The 20,383-nt window shown below is 38.8% G+C and overlaps 1 protein-coding gene across 4 annotated transcripts in view; it reads right to left on the reverse strand.

Moving 5' to 3' along the window:
- Positions 1–20,383, reverse strand: part of NAALADL2 (N-acetylated alpha-linked acidic dipeptidase like 2) — a 920,300-nt gene that overhangs the window by 223,664 nt on the left and 676,253 nt on the right. For all 4 annotated transcript variants that reach the window (XM_073359348.2, XM_073359349.2, XM_073359350.2 and 1 more), the window contains 3 exons: positions 12,115–12,207; positions 7,526–7,731; positions 3,171–3,290 (listed from right to left, as the gene is read on the reverse strand). In XM_073359348.2, the coding sequence (XP_073215449.2) occupies positions 3,171–3,290; positions 7,526–7,731; positions 12,115–12,207 (419 nt within the window). The remainder of the gene's footprint in view (positions 1–3,170; positions 3,291–7,525; positions 7,732–12,114; positions 12,208–20,383) is intronic.

Here is a 20,383-nt window from a genome sequence, read left to right on the forward strand (position 1 = left end):
GTGTCAGAGAAGAATGCAGAAATCTATAACTGTTAAATATTGCCCTTGCTATAAGAAAGCATGTTGGGTGAGAAAAAGCTGGCTCCTGGAAGGAAAGAGTGATGATGATCTAGCCTTGCTCAGGATTCCTTAGCTACATGAATGATGAGAGAGGCTGGAAAAAAAGTTCTATGTAATGCACCTACTGCTACCACAGACATGATTATAGGGGACTGAGGACTGACCTCCAATATTTCCAAGAGTATGCTGGTGCTTGGGGCAGAGTGGGAAAAGAGGAGAGAGAGACTTAATTTGCCTTCCAGCAGAGGGTAGCATTTTGTTTCTACTATTATTATCTATATTACAATTGCACCTAGGACCCCCATCAAGAATAAGGGCCCTGTTATGCTGGCAAGTAACAAAGAAGGCAGTCCCTGCCTCAGAGAGCTTACCACCTAGGCATTAGACAAGCTAAAACAGGGGGAGAAAACAGACAGACAATCAGAATGGGGTACGGTAGGAAGACAAAGTAACAAAACAAACAGTGTTTATCAGAAACACAGAATGCCTCTTGAACTTAATGCCTGAAATATATGATTTAAAACTGAAAACTTTCTGAGAGGAGCTAGATCCAGTTTCCACGGAAGCAAGATTGCAAATCTCACTATGGAGAATTTGCAGTCTATTAACATGGCATCACTTGTATTTTTTTTTTAAACATCTCTTTAAACCTTTATAACAAAATAATCCTTGATAGGTCCCAGGAACACTTGTAATCATCCCTATGGTTCTGTATACAATGTTCAGCTGAAAAAGGCTCCCTTTTTTCCTGAGGTGGGGGAAGAGTCATCTTATATGTCAGTAATCAGTCAGACCTGCCTGGAATCCACAAACCCTGGACAAAAGAATATCTTTCTTTGCTCTGTTCCAGAATTTTTGCTTCTGATGTAAGCTGGCATCCAGAAGTAGAAGGTGCCCAGGAAAGCTAAATTAATCAAACTTTTCAGTCAGACTCAGGTCCATTCTTATTAGCAGGTGTGTTACCCTTTGACCTGGGGGTGTGATTCCCAGATCGATGAGACATACTCACACTACGCTACCTCTCATTGAGCTAGTGTGCTAATAATAGAGTATAGCTGTGGCAGCGTGACCAGCAGGCTGGGCTATCCAGCCCAGTTATGTGCCTAGGGTCTCAGACAGGTAAATAATGGGGATAGCTAGCTCCTCCTGCCACTTGTGGCGTAGCAGCTACATTCTATGCATGTAGGTCTCCTTGAGCTAGGAATCACACCCTGAGGTTAAAGCCTAGAAACACCCTTAGATTAACTGGTTCGCCTTTCACTGATAATAGCATCTTATGCCTTCAGCATAGAACTGTGCTTGGCTACAGAATGTTGACTCTCTGTTTACAGTAGGAATAAACAAGTAATTGACTATCAGAGTTCCTTCCTTAAAAAGAAAAGGAGTACTTGTGGCACCTTAGAGACTAACCAATTCATTTGAGCATAGGCTTTCGTGAGCTACAGCTCACTTCATCGGAGGCTCTAGCTCACGAAAGCCTATGCTCAAATAAATTGGTTAGTCTCTAAGGTGCCACAAGTCCTCCTTTTTTTTTTTTGCGAATACAGACTAACACGGCTATTACTCTGAAAAGAGTTCCTTAGTTCTTTCCCACACATGAGTATGCAAAACTGAAAAAATTGGGCACTGAAATACATGGGTGGCTTGGTTACCTTCAGAATGTCCACCCTTACTGCTCAACTCCTGGGAAGTGACAAAAGATACCATGTCTTAATATCATCCCCATAAGTACGAGAAGGCAGTGTTCCCAGATATGATGCCACTGCTTCAGTCAATCTGCAGCTTCTGATTCTCTTATATAACAATAAATCCAGATAATGGGAAAAAAGAATAAGGTACCAGCTGAGAACTGGTAGGAATATGGGTGGCAAAGTCTATGTATTCCCATTAATCTATTCAGTCTGAAATATATCCTGGGAAAAGCAACTAAAATGCAGGATCTAGAGCTGGGTGTAAGAGTGATTTTTCAGTTTGGTGGCTGAACTAAGAATATTGAAAAGAAATTTTGTTTTGTATCTGACAAATTTTGTTTTAATTTCTTGCTGAAACAAAATGTCTTATTTCCATTGGGGGGAGGTGTTTAAAACATTTTAAGTAGTTAGTTTTGGAAATGCTGAAATGAACCATTTCAGCATTTCCTATTTTTTTTTAAATGAACACCATTCACCAAAATCAACCCAAATCCACATTTTTAACCAAAAATCTATTTGCATGAAAAATTTGCCCCACTCTAGTAGGGTTTTCATTCAATAGGGATTTTACTGTGTATTGTAATGAACACATTCCTCAAAATATTTCCATTTCATTTCCAATTATATTGAATTCTGTAACCTTTGAAAAATTATAGAAAGGTCATTAGACCACTTTCTGAACTCCGTTACACCAGAGTAACTGTGGAATAACTCCACTGACATCTTCCTAGCTACAATGGTGAAACAGAGTTCAGAATTTGACCTATACACTTTACACACTGCTGATTATAGGAGCAGTAATTGTTTCCCCTCTGTGCAAAATGTTACCGCTGGTAAATTTACAAGTTTAAATGTCATTTGATAAACAGCTTTTAAAGATCATAAAAGGAAGAGGAAAATGTGAATTGTGCTAATGAATAGGAAATAAATTACTTTAAAGTGCCAAGAAGTGGAAAAGCTGAAGGGCATGCAAGTGTAGTGAAACTTAGTATAATGAACTCTTGAGGGCTTTCCATGGAGCTAGTATAGAAATGTAGGTTATCCTTTCTGCCCACTGTTTAATTTGTATGGTAAGTATTTAAGTCTTGTTAGTGTGTTTACTTGATTGAAAACAGCCACTGAATAACAAAGGCTACAATGAAGATGTTTTCTTTATGTAGCACATAATAGTCTAGTTGCCAGTGGGCTGTAAGACTTTGGTCTAATTTCGGTTGTTGAGGGTGGTATTGTTGGCTTCTGATACACACGAGGTCAGACTAGATGGTCTGGTAATCCCTCTGGCCTTAAACTCTAGGACTCTATTTGTCAGTATTCACTCAGAAGGATCTCATTGTGAAATTAAGTAAAAGCAACCAACATAAATGGAAGAATTGTATCATCTGAGAAGTTGAGCTGTAAGGAAAATCTCATATCTCTAACCTCTGTTGCCAGTTGCTGAAGAGAAGGCGATGCTACAGGATGCAAGCTTGAGTTGCCTCTTACTGGGTTATGGAGGCTAACATAAGCCACAACATTTCTCTGGAGAACTTTCTTGAGATCCTACAACACAAGCACAGCAATGTTTATTAATATGTCTGATTATAATTAAGGCTTGTTTTCTTACTTTAGTTCCTTTAAGGGAAAAAATACACCCTATGTTTTTCCTCCACTACAATTCCCTAAGTATTATTTAACTTCATTTTCCTATATCATCATTTTTAAAACTTCAAAGGATATTTGAGTTTTATTTCTCTGTATCAAAAGTTATAATTCCATTTCGCACATCATCTGAACAAAATACAAACAGGCCCTGGAGGAATTAAAAATGACTATAGCTGCAAAGCCGAGAGTGAAAACATTACATACTGTGAAACAACAAGAAGGGCTTTTAAACTTGCGCCTGACAGAAGCCAAACTTCAAAAGTAATCATTATCAAACAGTTAAATGCACTTGAATTTTCAGACCAGGAGCCCAAATTCAGATTTGAATTGCATAATTTATCCAGTGTTGTCATTTGATTACATTTTAAACAAGGGAAGTAGTATATATGAACCACTTCAATTATTTTTTTTAAAAAAAAGATCCTCTTTGCTTTCTCAGTAATGAGCTGCTCTTTGCATGAAGTGGCTTTTTATATTGAGCAGAAGGGGGGCAGCCCCATTACATCTGTTGTAAAGCTGACTTGAAGTGGAACTAAACAAATTTTGCTTCCTCTCAGTCACATGGATTCTTTCAACTTGATTTTTTTTCTCCCCTCTTGTTTTTGAAGAATAATCATGTTGGAAGGATGAGGTTTTGATAAGTGCTAGCTGCTTCCAAAAATGATAAGCGATTAAACCTTTATTTATCTATTATTCTAATTCAGCAGCCAGGAACTTCGCGGCAGGCTTCTTCTTTTCAATTGATCAACTGAAATCCATTGGAACCTTATTTAAGCTGGATAGCATGTCTGATAAGTTATTTTCATAGAGTTGCTGTTGATTTACCATTCTGTTGAAGCTAACAGCTCAGGAGTTGTGCTTGTCAAATTGAATCCAACTTTTAAACACACCTGGGTGATAACTGAAATAACTATTATTCATGGGGACTCCAAAACATATATGTGATTAATGACTTATATGTATGGAAACTTCCTTCCCTCAATGTTTGGCTACACCAGAAGGAGGACAGGAGACCCTGAATGTGGTTTACTTAGTCTGCAACTTTATTTCTAAATGTCAGGGAATACCCAGCAGATAAAAGTGTATTGTGCAGTTAACGCCATAATTATTTACATATAGTCGGGATGGCCTTCTGTCACGGCTGATCAAGCACCGCTGAGATGCCAACATCTATTACTAAGATTAATGTGATCGAACTCAATTGCTAGAGATGTACTTGGGAAAAATCTGATAGTAACAGGCATTCTGTCACAGAGCCCAGCATTGCACTCAACTACCTGTGAGCTCAAAGACAACATAAAGGCATATGTTGATATTGTTGATACTTACAGACCAGCGTCAGAAAAGAGACTATACCAGCTACAAAAAGCAACCCTGACAGACATGCAACTTCAGGAAGTTCTAAGTTACATTGGGGTGGCTAGCCCAGTATGTGAAGTGACAGAAGACTGCTTTGCAGTGTCTAGTCAACTAAGAAAGTCAAATGGACTTATGATTAAAGGCAATTGCATCATAATTCCAAATGAAATGAGAGGAGAAATCCTAAATCTCATCCCCATGAAGGACATCAAAGATGCACTAAATTCCATGAATGGGCCAACCAGTCAGTGTAGTGGCCAGGCATCCTCAATGATTTAAAACATAAAGTATCTGCATCTGAACACTGCAGAACGGTCAGACCAACAGAAACTTTAATAACACCTCAACCACACAGACCTTGGAAGAGAGTAGTGGCAGATTTATGTGAATTCAGAGAACATCATTACCTGGTCATTGTGGACTTTTTCCCCATGTATATAGGAATAACGTACTTGAAAGATGTAACATGTTGCAGTGTTATCAAGAAACTGAAGTAAGGTTTTTTGCTCACATCAGTGACGGTCAAAGGACCACAATTCACTGCAGCAGAATTCAACTCATTCTGAATGAAATATGATTTTGATCATATTACTAGCAGCCCACATTACCCACAAGTAAATGGAGAGGCTGACGGAGCTGTACAGATAGCAAAGAAAATCTTACAACAGGAAGATCCATTCCTTGCCCTTCTGAGTTACACAACAACACTAAAGAAGTTACTGGATGTAGTCCAACACAACTCCTGATGGGATAACAACTCAGAACTACTGTTCCAGCTTTGGAAAAGAATCTATCTCCAAAGTGGCCAACATGAAGAGAGTAGCCAAATCGTTTAAAAAAGCTAAACATTTTTACAACAGATGTCAATCAGTTAGAGAACTGCCAGTTAAGAACTTTGTGACTGCATTCATGTCAAACTGGATGGAAAAAAGGAAAGGACAACCTCAGCTGTTGTAACGAAAAGGAATTCAGCACTCAGTTCATATGTGGTCAAGGCTGACAGTGGAGAGTTCAACAGAAACTGTTGACATCTACAGTTTGTTCCTCAGAGAGAACAATCAACAGAACAAGTACAAGTGGCAGATGCAGAACAAGAAGATGATGACTCAAAGATTCTGGACCAACCACAACCAGTCATGGGAACTAATAGACAGCCGGAAGACCGAGCTGTTATGCATTTGGGTCCTTAACAGATAATATGCAATTATCCAATGACCAGACTGTTTGTCATAGTGATTACCATAGTATATGGCCACAGATTGTTGTGATTAATAGTAAGTTGTAATGGGAAACTCTAAACAGGCTCAGATATGTAAAACATAGGTGAAGCCTCTAAGTCTGAAAAACTGGGATGGAAATTTCTCAAGCATAGGCTCTCTTCACAAAACCCACAGTAATTTCTGTTTCTAAAAAGCCATTCTTGAGCTATTTTTACCACTTCCAGATCTACTTCTGGATGGAATTGCATGTGTGTGTGTGTGTGATTATATATATATATATATATAATCACACACACACACACATGCAATTCCATCCAGAAGAGAGATGAGTGTGTGTGTGTGATTATATATATATATAATACACACACACACTCTCTCTCTCTCTCTAACTCCAGGCTTTGCACAGAGAAAGAGTACTCAAGAGGGAGTTGGATGAGGGATCGGAGAGCACTGGTAGTTTCCATACAGAAAAGCCATTAATCACATACACATTTTAGTGTCCCCATAGTTAGTAGCTCTTTCAATTATCACCCATTTGTGTTTAAAAGTTAGATTCAATCTGACACACACAATTCCTTGGGCTCTTAGGTTCAACAGAATGGCAAATCAACTTGATGAAGATAACTTATCAAACAATGCTATCCAGTTTAAATAAGATTCCAATGGATTTCACTTGATTGATTAAAAAGGAGAAGCCCATAGAGTTATTCCTGGCTGCTGAATTAAACACACACACACACACACACACACACAGAGAACAGATATACAGGCATGCAATACACATTTATATTTTAAATTAATAAAACTATTCTCTAGATCTTATTTGGTTTCAGCTTTAATTTGGCGTGAAGGTTCAGGTCCCTTTTTATTTCCTACTATTCAAACCTCCCCAATCATAGTCACAATATGTCAGTCATTTATCCCAAGATCATCTTATTTTGATGTTGAGTATTTATGCAATTAGCTAAATGCCCTATCAGTAGTCTTTTTTTTTTCCAGTAAAAATATAATTCTCCTAATCATTTTCCACAGTAAAACAAATGTCATCTCACTAGCTAACCAGGGTGCAGCTTTGATGGGGCTAGGAGAGAGAGGGAGGAAAAATCTCAGCCAGAAGCATCTTTTATGGTTCCAATGGGATCATGAGTTAAAAGGGTCCAATCTGAGGTCCATGTAACTCAGTAGGCTGGATAGACACTGACATGAGTACGGCACTGCATAGTGGGGCAATTTGTTTACATGGGTCTCATGCAGCATGCAGCTCCCCCCTCCAGCATGCAGGAGGGGAACAGTTTGGAACCTTGGTTTCCAGTCAAGGTCCCCGGGCAGGCCTGAGGTGTAGAACAGGCATGGCCTCCGTGCTCAATGTCAGGCTTATAGTCCACCCAGGCTATTGGTGCCAGTTGAGTTCTGCACAGAAGCAACCCTGCCAAGTTGTTTGGACTTTTTATCCCAGTTAAGTAATAGTTTTTAAAAGAGCTGTGGCTTCCACATATAGCCATACTATGGTGTCTGCTTTTCACAGTTTCCATAGCTGCATCATCAAATGTTTACCTCTGCCCATTCATATGAGCCAATGTTGCCAAATGATGTTCCTCCCCATGAGCAGAAAACAATGGTCCGATCAGGCCTCCAGCCTCTCTCAACTTTTAGCATCAAGGCTTGTATAAATGCTGTGATGACAGCAGTGCTACTGGCCCATTCTTGTCCACTGTAACCATATACACTGTTGTGGTGGCTACCAACTATGACATATCTATCTGAAAAGAAAAACAACACCAACAAAGCATTTATTTCAGTTAGACTTTAACAGAAAAATAATTCCAAAAATAAAGGACATATTGTGCCCATACTTGACGGTGTCACTGATACAGATAATCAAGCTTGCATGATCATAAAAAGATAATATAAATCTCTCTCTACTTTACCTACACCATCCTAATATAAGTACACATGGTCCAATACAGAAACCAAATCAAGATGTTCACATGCTTTAAATGAGAAACCCGTGATATTATTTAGTTATTTATTTGGATTTATACTAACGTACAATGAAGAGTATCCATCCAATGCTCTGGATATACTTGACAATCTTTTAAAACAACTCTAATGGAATTAATTTAAAATTTTATGACAAAAGAGTTTTTCATTGGAAAATGTGGATTTGAGGAAACTGAAATGTTTCATGAGAACATATTGATTTCATCTACATTTTCCATGAAAAATTATGAAAGCACTCCATATCAATGTTATTATTTTGACTGTATGATAATAGTCAAAATTAAGCACTTCAGCCTTATTGAAATGAAACATTTTGACAAAGTCATTTCAATATTTCTGAATTCTTTTTTTTTAAATTTTGTTTTACAGGAAATTTAGAAATTTTTGCTTTTTGTTCTGAGTCAGACAGAAAGGGCATTTCAAAACGTCCGAATTTCCTATGGAATAGAAATTCTGAGTTTTGGCCAGCTCTAGATACTAATAAATAAACAGATCCATCAGTTATGACCCTTGTTGTACTTTTATTCCTTTTCCCGATCTTCACTTCTTGCGTCATGTCTACTGTTTAGATTTCAACAGAATCCTAAAAAACATTCGGTGTCAGGTTGATTCTAGAGAGCAAAAGGGGGTTGGAGTTTTTTGAGTCCTTTATTTTATCCATTCTTTTTGTCAATATGCTGAAGTGCAACAGGATATGTGTAAACTGTCCACACGTTAAATTGCCTATGAAATTAAATACTACACATTCCTTGGGGATATTTGCTGTGATTAATACCTACAAACTCTTTTGAATTTGACATGCACTCTCTAATTATAAAACTCCTCTCCACCAAAGTGGGTTTTTACCAGAGTTTTGGTCAATGTCATACTCAGGGATATTGTTTAAGTAGAATACAATAATGCTGTTTCATGTTTTACTGGAAAGGTTGCTGCAATGTATCTGTAACGTAAACACTTTTTAATCATATCACACAGCTGTTTGCTTCTGTTTTTAAACAAATATAAACATGAAAATCTATTTGTAAAGGCAACTATTTCTAAGTTTCACTGGGTGGTACTGACAGAATCATTAAAACAAAACTGTACAGCTTGTCAGCAAAAATTAAATCTAAGCATACATAATTGACTATAATGAGCAATATAACTAATGTAATTAGATTTTTGTATTGTGTCAGGAAAAATGTATTTAATATAATGCAATGGCAATGGGAAGACCTAACACTTTAACCCAGCAAGAGGATGATATCCCTCAAGTGGAGACAGGGCATTCATGGATGTAAATTTCACCTCCTGTATTCCTTAGGGACCCAAAAGTGCCTGCAGGAACCATTGCTATAACAGAGGGATTAGTCGGGATGCAAAGACTACCTTTCACCACTTCTCTGATTGGTCTATGCAAGGAAGGGATAGCAGAAAGATAGACAGAGATCTCACAGGAGATGACAGAGAATCAGTAGGTGGTTGAGAAAGCTGCCAAATGCCATCTTCACTCCAGGAAGTTCCTGCAGATGGAGAGGAGCATGGACAGCAGCAGATGGCTTTTTTGAAGCGACTCACCTGCCCACACCCCTCTCACCTGAACATGCACAGAAGCCCCCAGAGGCAGCTGGCTGCAGGAGCAGCACCTGAGGGATGGCAGTCACCCATACAGCAGAGTAGCGGATAGGCAGCAGCAGCAGCTTCTCTTGCCAATCACCTGCTGGAGTAGGCAAGGAAACTGAGAGAGCATGATGAGAGGAAAGAGAAATAAGAACTGTGGGTCTCGAGTGGAGTAGGAAGAACCACCAAGTACTGTGGAGAGTTAGGAGTTAGGCAGGATAGGCAAGGACTGGTCAGCATAGAAAAGGTGAAATACAGGTGACTTCATACAGTGTTTTCCTAGGTCAGTTACACCTCCCTTTTGTACAGTGGCAGACCATTTACTGTTTGCAGTCTATAAAGCCCACATACATTTGATTACTTTTTTAAATTCCCCACAGCGACTAACAAATAAGCTACACATTTATTCTTTCCCTTATTCCTTTAACGTAACGGCTGGATTTCAAATGCTCTGGGAGAGTTTTTAAACTCGGTCTATAATACTTATCAAACTAAAAATCAAAACAGATGGCTTGAGAATTGGAAGCCTTTATGGAGTAAAATCCATCCCTGATGTAACTCCTTGGTCTTCAATGTAATTACACCAGGGATAAATTTGGCTTGCCCTCTTTACTCATAGGAGCACCAGGGAGAATAGTGTGCACACATAAAACTAAGAAGAACCACATCAAAATGTCAAAGTAACAAATGTGCCAGGAAAACATCAAGTAGGGAGGGACACAGCTACAATACCAACTAGGAATCCCATTGATTTCAGTGTGATTACATGATCTTAAAATTAGGATGTGCTTAAGTACCTACATATATTATCATTAAGTTTCATGTGTACCACACAAAAAATTGAAGTTGATACAAGTATTACAAGATGCGCTTTGGAAAGCTGATATTAGGGGTGAATACATGCTTTTTTTTCTTATTTGTTGTCCTATTTCTAATTTGCATTTTAGTTGGTAGAAAAAAATCTGTCTAAACATGCCCTTTTCTACTGTTCAAGTTTAGTTATTTTTCCAAGAGAGCCATTTGCAAATATGCAGCAGATGAGAACATCAATTAAAATTTCTTGTGGAATAAAACCTCTAACCAAAATTAAATACTCAGATAGTAATTGTTCTCAGTTCTTTATAAAATGGACTTAGTTCTGGTGAAAGGCGCTGAATTGAGCTTGCTGAAAGCTGCAGCCATTATTTCACTGACAGACAAGATAAAAGCTTTCCCTATTACTCCACCTCAGTGCCTCAAACCTGACCTTAATGGACAACCTCTCGTGACAGAGTAGTTAAATCAGCAATTTCTCTGCATAGACTGCCAACAAGAGTGCTAACCCGGGGAATTCTGATGATGGTTTGGGGAATGATTCCATCTGTCCATTAGGAATTGGACTGAGACCACCTCTGCCACATGCTGGTAAACAGCCATCAGACAACAACAGCTTTCACTACCTGCTGAAATAGCACTTCCTCCTTTCAGCCAAAGATTTCTCATGGGGAGATTCTACTCATGTTCTACTCGTGTTGATTTTGATGACCTCCTATTACTATTATTATTTATTTATTCTCTGTATTACCAAAGTGCATATGATGTCTCCACGATTGCACTCTTTACCACTAGTATTACAGCTGAGTGAGATTTTGTGAGCTGAGTGTGTTTTGATGTCACAGTTGCTATTAGGGCCTGATTCTGCCACCCTTATTCATGTTGAACAGTATCTTATTCCGAGAGTGATATCAATGGGAATACACATGGTAATAGGCTACTACTTACCATAAAAAAGGTTGCAGAACTGGGTCTTAAATGTTATTAAAGGTAAAACTGCAAAGGTTTGCATGTCCTTAATCTCCACTATAAACACAGTAGGTTCTAGGTCCTGGACTACATGGCTAACGATTGTTGTATGTCTTATTTTCTATTAGCAATCTGTTCACAATCGAGCCACAGTACAATTCACCGCTACATATCCAAATCACACACAGTGAGATTCTTGCATTCAATTACTTCTTAAAAAAATAATTCATTCAATTTGCAAATGGATTGGCCACTAACATAAGAAAAACGGTAGACTCCCAGTATTTTGAGTGATGTGCTGCACCTGCTTCCTGCAATTCTAGTCAATATATCATTAAAAATATAATGTAACAATAGTCCACACTTAAGAAGAATTAAGCCTTTGCTAAGGTCAGATAGACTGCTTACATAGAACAAGCCAAACAATAAAGTAGTTTCTAGAATTTGAAATACTAAGACATTTACTTAACATAAATGACAAAACAGTAATATCATGAATGTTTATAAAGATAATTATTGTTTATTGGGCAAAAACATGCTCGTTGTACTGGTACCATCTCTCCTTGCCTTTTAACCAATTCTCTGTTTAATCCTCCTGTTGTTTTCTGGCATAAATCAAACTCTTTGGATCTAGAATAGTCTTTTTAATTGACTATTTGTACAGCACATAGCACGAAAGGAACATGATATTTTATTGCAGTCCCTCGGATTACTGTTGTACACATAATTAATAATAATAGTAGTCATAGAGGTCTACTTACCGGGAAATGTAGATCCCTTTAAATAACCAATAACATTAGAAATTGTCTTGTATGTTGGGACTGTCTGAACATTTAGACTGATTATTCGCTTTTCTGTTGAGATAAAAACAAAAAATGAGAACATTTTATCTCAGCCTTTATCAAGCCACAGAATCCCGTAGGCCATCAATTTCCCCTCTTTCTTTCTACCCACAGAGAAGAGAAGAATGTATTTTACACTTATTAAACTACATAGATTGCAGACAAAAAAGGTAACTATCCTATCTCCCACACTCAGGTAACGCTACAACCTAGGTTGGTACCTCAACAGTGGGGACTGAACAAGGGACTTCTAGATTCCAAACACATGAGCCTCTTCTGACTGAGATGAAAGACTCAGCTCTAGTAACTGAGCTTACAGCAGCCTCATCAACCCGTGCATGTGGCCCAGTCACCATTAGAGGAGGACACAATACCATATGGTCTGGGTGTTACACACTATCTGGCCAGGGAACTTGTCCGGCACTTCAGAGGCCCACCCAACTCACATCCCTATATGGGCTGTCAATTCTAGTCTCTTAAGGAGCTCCCCAGCAGCATGATGTTTGGAGTTGCATCTTAATGGCATAATTGAGCCAAATCAGTATCAACATCCTTAGCTGAAAAGTGACTGAACCAAAATAAAATATTCTGTGGAAAGATTGTTTTGTTCTTAAGTTCACAGACTATTTCCTTCCAATGTTGTATTTTCTTAAACAGTTTGTTTTCAAGTCTTGCTTCCTGAGCAGTCTGGAGCATTTAAATGATGAGTGCACTGGAATATGTAAAATAAAACTAACTTGTGTCTGTCTTTATCAGAAAGATTTTCAAGTTCAGGTTCATTCTCTGATACTTTTGTAATGAGTTGATTTTAAAATTATATTCAGAGTAAAACCATTTCAATTTCATTAATTTCCTAGACCTTAGAAATGGATGGTCAGTTAATGATTGAATCAGGTACAACAATGCCAAGATTCTTCCTTTGCTTTCAGGAAAATAGTTTTAAAAAATAAATTACAGGTCAAAACTTCAAATTATTATTCAATGCCTTATTCAGGCAAAATGCTCAGTATCATCAATGGATATGCTGTCGTGTAAGAACTCAGTAAGAACTTAATAAGGACTTTGGCTCTGCCACAGAATGCAGTGGAAATTCCCAGTGAAGTCAGTGGAAGTTATGAGTGCAGTTTAATAGAAAATTCAGATCCTATTAGTATATAATCACCACTGATAATTTCCATGGCGAGTCCTCTCATATACCTATGTTAAGGTTAGTGTTCTGATGAACCTTGTCCTTCTGACATGTATTGCCATAGGTGTCACTGACTCTCTGGAAGGAGAATGCCTTAGTTGTTTTATATGCTTTGTAAAAACCTCGTATTGTACCCTGGAATTTCAACTAGAATTTCTAGCTTTGCCCAATAATGAATCCAAAGAATTCCCACCATTGGCTTTTATAAAATACAGCTTGAAAACACCTTGTGGTATATGCTCTACGAATTATTCCCAATTTTGGATATAAAACCATTCTAGAGCCAAACAGCTCCCTCTTTTTAAAGCATTTTTCAAGCCAAAGCTGATTTGACTTCTGTTCTAATCCTACAGCATGTAATAGTGGTATGTTTTATTAGGCCCCAATTCAACAAAGCTTAAAGACGCGCTAAGCCCCACAAAAGACAACTAGACTTAACCATGTGCTTAAGTGCTTTTCTGAGTCAGTGTCTTAATACACACTGGCTACTGAGACTTGAACTGACGACAAAGCAACACAAAATTTTCTTCTGTCAAGTGATATGTTTTGGAATCAGATAATAAAATGAATAGACATACTGTACAATACTCCAGTTTAAAGTGGCTTAGCCTTAAAGGCTTAGTACACCTGACAAAAAGGCTCAAGGGGGTTTCCACGGCGTATACAGAAAAAAGTAAAATCTAATTTTCTTTAAACAGTTCTGACAACAAATCTTGGTTCCTGATGCTACATGTCTGATGAAAGACTTTAAAGGTCTTGACAACATTATCTCTTTTCCCTAAATTCTTTGGCAAGCTATAAGAAGATTTTAGCTTAATACTGCTTGAAATACACATTAAGTTTCTCTAAGCCATAAAACGACTTCAGAACAAGAAAAGAAAGTGATTTCGATATCATTAATATTTCTGGATTATTTTATTATTTTTCTTTTAAAGTTCTCTTGACTTGAAACCTGCCCATTGTTATCTAGCTAACATACATATCCATTTGTTACTATCACGGTTACCCATCACACAAATAGAGACAAAAGTGCTCCACTGGTTTCCATTGCATGTAATGGAAGCTGTTAAGTCCTCAGCACTTTTGAAGAGCAAGGTCACTTATTTAGAAGCTGAAATAATGATTAGACTCGTTTAAAAAAATAATCTTGCCCCAGGGTCACACTGACATTGGGTAGAGAATATTTGGGCTCAATTTTCAAACATGTTGATTCAATAAGATTTTTAAATCCTTCATTAAATGCTCAAATTGCCACTTAGGCACCAAAATGTCAGTTTTATATGTTATTTACGCACTTAGTGGGATTTTAAAATGCTCCTAGACACCTAAAACTCACTGATTTCAATGGGAGTTTGGTACCTAGATGCTTCTGAAAAGACCACTTTGTGCCTAAATACCTTTAAAAATCTAGTACCAGTTTTAGTGTGGGATTTGGAAATTTTCTTAAGGCACTAAGGTTTGAAAATTGAGCTCCTTCTGGCAAAATTCTTCTCCAAATACATTAATGAGACTCCATTAACCCACACATTAAAGTTTAGGCATATGAGCATCGGAGTAAAGTTGAGCACATGCAGAAATGGAGCTTCAGACTAACATTTTGCAAATTACTCCGCCGTGTTGCAGGAGTCCACTTGTGTGGAATAACTAGCAGAATCAGGGTTTAAAGATGTAATTCAGTCTCTGATGAATACACAACTTCCACTGAAGTCAATGGGAACTGTGCCTGAATTTTTCTCTGAATCACAGAAACTTGAAAGACAAGAGAATAGTCCTGGAAGACTGGAGAAGGGCTAACATAGTGCCCATCTTTAAAAAGGGGAAAAAGGAGGAACTGGGGGAACTACAGCGAGTCAGCCTGACTTTGATCCCTGGGAAGCTACTAACTACAGCGATGTATAAAACATTCAATTTGCAAATACCTGGAGGATGAAGGGGTCAACATGTATTTATCAAGAACAAAATCATGCCAAACCAGTGATTTCCTTCTTTGACAGGATAATTGATTTGGTGGATAGGAGAAATGCAGTGGATATAACATACCTGGACTTCAGACAGGCTTTTGACAGAGTCCCACATGACATTCTGATAAGTAAGCTGGAGAAATGCAGGCTCAACAGAACTACCATTAAGCATAGGTGCTGGAACTAGTGGTGTGGTGCGTGCTGTTGCACCCCGTGGCTTGAAGTGGTTCCCATCATATACAGAGTATATGGTTTGGTTCAATGGCTCTCAGCACCCCGCCCCTATAAAAATTATTCCAGCACCCTGCCAATAAGTGGATACATAATTGGTTTAACAACCGCAAACAAAGAGCTACTATTAATGGAATTATGTTGGACTGGAAGGAGGTCTCAGGTGGGGTTCCACAGGGACCTGTTCCGGGTCTGGTGTTGTTTAACATCTTTATGAGACCTGGATGTAGGTATAGCAAGCATACGGATCAAGTTTTGCAGATGACACAAAGCTAGGGGAGGTTACCTATATTTTGCGGGATAGTGCTAAATTTCAGAGGGATCTTGATAAATTGGAGAACTGGACTACAGACAACAAAATGAAATTCAACAAGGACAAACAGAGTACTACACTTAGGGAAGAAAAACCAAATGCACAAATACAGAATGGGGGAAAACTGGCTTGGCAGCAGCACTGCTGAAAAGGACCCGGTAGTTGTGGTGGATCACAACTTCAACATGAGTTAGCAATGCAATGCTGTTGCAAAAAAAGCGAATGCAATTTTAGATTGCATTAACAGAGGCATATCAGGCAAGTCACGGGAGGTGATAGTACCACTCTACTGGGCGCTGGTTAGGTCTCAGCTGGAGTTCTATGTCCAGTTTTGGTCACCAGTGTATAGAAAGGATGTACAGAAACTGGAAACAGAGTAGCAGCCGTGTTAGTCTGTATTCGCAAAAAGAAAAGGAGGACTTGTGGCACCTTAGAGACTAACCAATTTATTAGAGCATAAGCTTTCGTGAGCTACAGCTCACTCACGAAAGCTTATGCTCTAATAAATTGGTTAGTCTCTAAGGTGCCACAAGTCCTCCTTTTCTTTCTGAGAAACTGGAAAGGATCCAGAGGCAAGCAACAAAGATGATCAAAATTCAAAGGGATGGAATGCAAGCCATATGAGCAAAGGCTGAAGGAACTGAGTATGTTTAGTTTGGAAAAGAGAAGTTTAAGGAGCTACATGATAGCCGTCTACAGCTACTTCAAAGGCTGTCATAAAAAAGATGGAGAAAAGTTGTTCTCTTTTGCCACAGAGAGCAGGACAAGAGACAATGGGTTCAAACCACAGCATAGCAGATTTAGGAAACTTTTCCTGAGATTTAATCTAACTGTAAGAACAGTAGGACAATGGAACAGACTGCACTGGGAGGTTGTGGAAGCTTCTTCATTTTTCACAGAGGGGCTGAATAGCCATCTGTCTTGGATGGTTGAGACACAACGAATACTGCATCTTGGCAAGGAGTTAGATTAGATGACCCTTGCAATCCCTTCTAACATTATGGTTCTATGATGCTATGATAAGATGACCATTTTAAGTCACAATTAAAACGAAACTTTAAAATAAAGTATGATGCTGTATGTAATGTTACAGTATTTCAAGGAACACTGAATTCTATCAGGGTATTTAGCCCCACATTATATTTGCAATACTGCTAACCTCAGATATTCAAAAATCACAAGTCAGGCCCCAAAATATAATGAGATAATAAATTTAGGGTATTTTTAATTTGCCTTTAGCTTTCAGAGCTACTTGGGCTCACATTTTCAAGTTCCACAGCCACAAAGGCTAAAAACTTATTTTTGCTTAAAAATGAAAGCTGAGATTCTCACAAAATTACCTGTCTCCAGGAGGTGAAGCTTTAAGAAAAATGTCAAATATTGCAAGACTTAAGGTTGAGAGAGTTTACAACACTGAATTAAGGAAGTTCATGCACTACCTAACATGGCACAGGAGACCAAACTGGCTACAGTATGTTTATTTCACATGGATGATCTATGAAGATGTACACAGATTGGTATATCACATTTTGCATATGCTGTTAAATGCACTAACATGATGTATACACTTTAAAAGCTGTACCTAACAGCAGATTTGTCCATCATTTAATTACAATACTTCACCTACATTAGACATTTTGCAGGAGTAATTGACATAGTAAAAATTGCATAACTGCCACATTAGAATTTCTGGTTACCAGCTTTTTAAAACCTTCTTTAAATGTAAAAATTTATTTCAGTTTGTTGCCAGTCTTTCATCAGGTATCATTTTCTGTAAAGAAATCGACCCATTCCACATTTTAAATCAGATGATAAATAATTTCAAATATATGTCTTTATAAACAGGGAAACGTGCCTGTTTCATCTAAAATTGGATCTTGATGCTGGTCAATGAGGCAGCAAAATATTTTGTATTAGATAATTTATGCACTGCATTGCATCTCTGAAAAAAGTAATTCTTGCATAACAGTGTATACCCTAAATTTATTATCTCATTTTGCATATGCAGAAAACTGATACTGAATATATTGCAATGGACAAAATGCTAAGTATACTGTAAACATATTTGTGCAATATTTGACATAGCAGAAGGGATGAACTGAGGCTCCTGCAATAAGAAGATTCCTTTCACACTCTTTTCCCATGCAAGTGACTGATCATCTGAATTCAGTCTCTTACAAATTTGAAACATCCCTAATTATTTTCTCAGTAGTCTTTGATTGATTAGAAAATTAATATTGTCCAATATCAAAACCATTCTTCTATTAACATGTATATTCATAATACCTGGCTTGGTCTAAAGACTTCCATAATTAAATTTTTCACTACTTGATTGAATCCTGTGGACCTAGACTAAAAAGATCAGCAACAAAACTAGTTATACAAAAGGTTTCTGAGGGCTTGTCTACACTGGCAAGTTTTGTCAACAAAAACTGGCTTTTGGTTACAAAAAAGCAATAGCATACACACTGCCATGTGATTTTTTTTAAAAAAATCCACCTAGTTTTGGTGACAAAACACTTTCACACCTGCGAGAGACTTTTGTCTTTTCCCCTCCATTTTTTGTCAACAAACATTCAGTGCAGACACCAGGTTTTTCTTCAATTTTATTGGCCTCCAAAAAGTATCCCAAAATTCCCATGCTGCCACTCTGGTCAGCGGTTTGAACTCCGCTGCTCTGCAGCCAACCCGCCCCTCTCCCTTGCAAGCCCCAGAAATTTTAAATCTCATTTCCTGCTTGCTGGCTTCCCAGAGTGGCTTCCCAGATCAGCATGGCTGGCTATCACACCAAACGCGCTCCCGCTTGGACTACCGCTGAGCTGTTGAATTAGGAGAGGGAGAGGAGTCTGTTCAGTCACAGCTGCGAGTGACCGATAGGAATCGGGACGCATATGGGCAAGTTTCTCGAGGCTTGTGCAAAAAGTGCTATGATCAGGACACACAGCAGTGCAGAGCGAAGATAAAGGAGCTCAGGCAGGCATACCATAAGCCGCAGGAGGCGAACTATCGCTTGAGTGGTGCACCTAAGACCTGCCACTTCTATAAGGAACTGAATGCTATCCTCGATGGTGACCCCACCTCCATCACCGATAGCCCCGTGGATACTTCAGAGGCAGCAGAAAGAGGGGAGAACCCAGAGGATGAAATTCTGGATGAAGAATTTGAGCTAGAAGAGGATGTGGAGCTCCCAGCGGGGTCGCCCGGTGGGGCAGGCAGCCAGGAACATTTCTCCACTCCAGAAGTACTCAAAGGGGAGCAGGAAGCAGATGAGGCTCTGGGTAAGTTTCTCTGGCTTGTGTAGGGAATCAAAAAGTGGGAGGTAGGTAGTGTTTTCTGTGAGCTGGACATCGCCCTACATAGCTAATCTGCATGGCCAAGCAGGGTGTCGATGGACATCGAGACCTGCAGAGAGGCTCTGGAAAGTTTCCAAGAGGTACTTGTTAATCCTCAGCCACAGATTCCAAGGAATTGCAACCTTGTTAGTTCCCCCACTGTAGAAAACTACCATGCCATTTAGCAATCACTGGAGCTGGGACCAAAGTGGCACATAGCTGAGCTGCACATAGACCAGGCTGAAAGCCACAAGCATTCAGCAGTTGTGCCATGGTACTCTGGTCACCTGCAGCAGCGAGATGTCAGCCAGCAGGTTGGCTGCCTGTGAAAAAGTGTAGGATAATTTTAGAATGAGTTCCCTGCAAAGCTGCCCTGCAAGCCGTGACCTTTTTGTCTGTACACACAACTGCCTTCCCCCCACTCCCAACACTCACCATGATTGGGGTGCTCGTGGAGCTGTGTGCCTGCCTAGAGTCTCAGAGAGAAAGTGATTGCTACTCGCAAAAGGCCCTTGTTACTAAAATGTTTCAATCATTTCTCTTCTGTTCAGCACAGACCTTGAAGAACACCCCCCCCCCCCAGCTTCGGCAGATAAGAAAAAATCCTAGGTGCAGTAAAGACGACATGTTCCAGGAGGTGCTACAGCGCGATGAGAGACAGACCAGGAAATGGAAAGAGTGCTGGGAAGCCAAAAGGCCCTGAGTGTAAAGAATGTCTGGAACTCAGTACTTAAAAGTAGCTCTAAAGAGGGCACACCTGATCTGGTATGGAGCAGATGTGTCACACTGAATATCTGAGACAACTGTGAACTTCAAAACAATCCATATTACATAGATAAATCTTGCCATAGCCCACTCTATTTGGCAGAAGTAAAGATGTTATTTTTTCTGAGAGGTCCAGGCTGCTGTTTTGTGACCTATTAACCTCTAAGAATCACCCAGAAGAATGAGGACTGTCCTCTTTTGGGATAAAAACTCAACAATGAAAGCTTTTTTGGAGTGTGGGGAGAGAATACAACTTATATATCTTGGTCTCTTATAACTATGAAGTCTGCAAGGAAGAGGAAGAGTAGAAAGAAAGATACTACAAGAAAATGCTGTAACATATGATGATTAAGAATGAGTATCAGCAGCATACAGTTTAAGATTACTTCTTTCTATA

Source organism: Lepidochelys kempii, chromosome 9, assembly GCF_965140285.1.
Source record: "Lepidochelys kempii isolate rLepKem1 chromosome 9, rLepKem1.hap1, whole genome shotgun sequence".
Classification (NCBI taxonomy): domain Eukaryota; kingdom Metazoa; phylum Chordata; order Testudines; family Cheloniidae; genus Lepidochelys; species Lepidochelys kempii.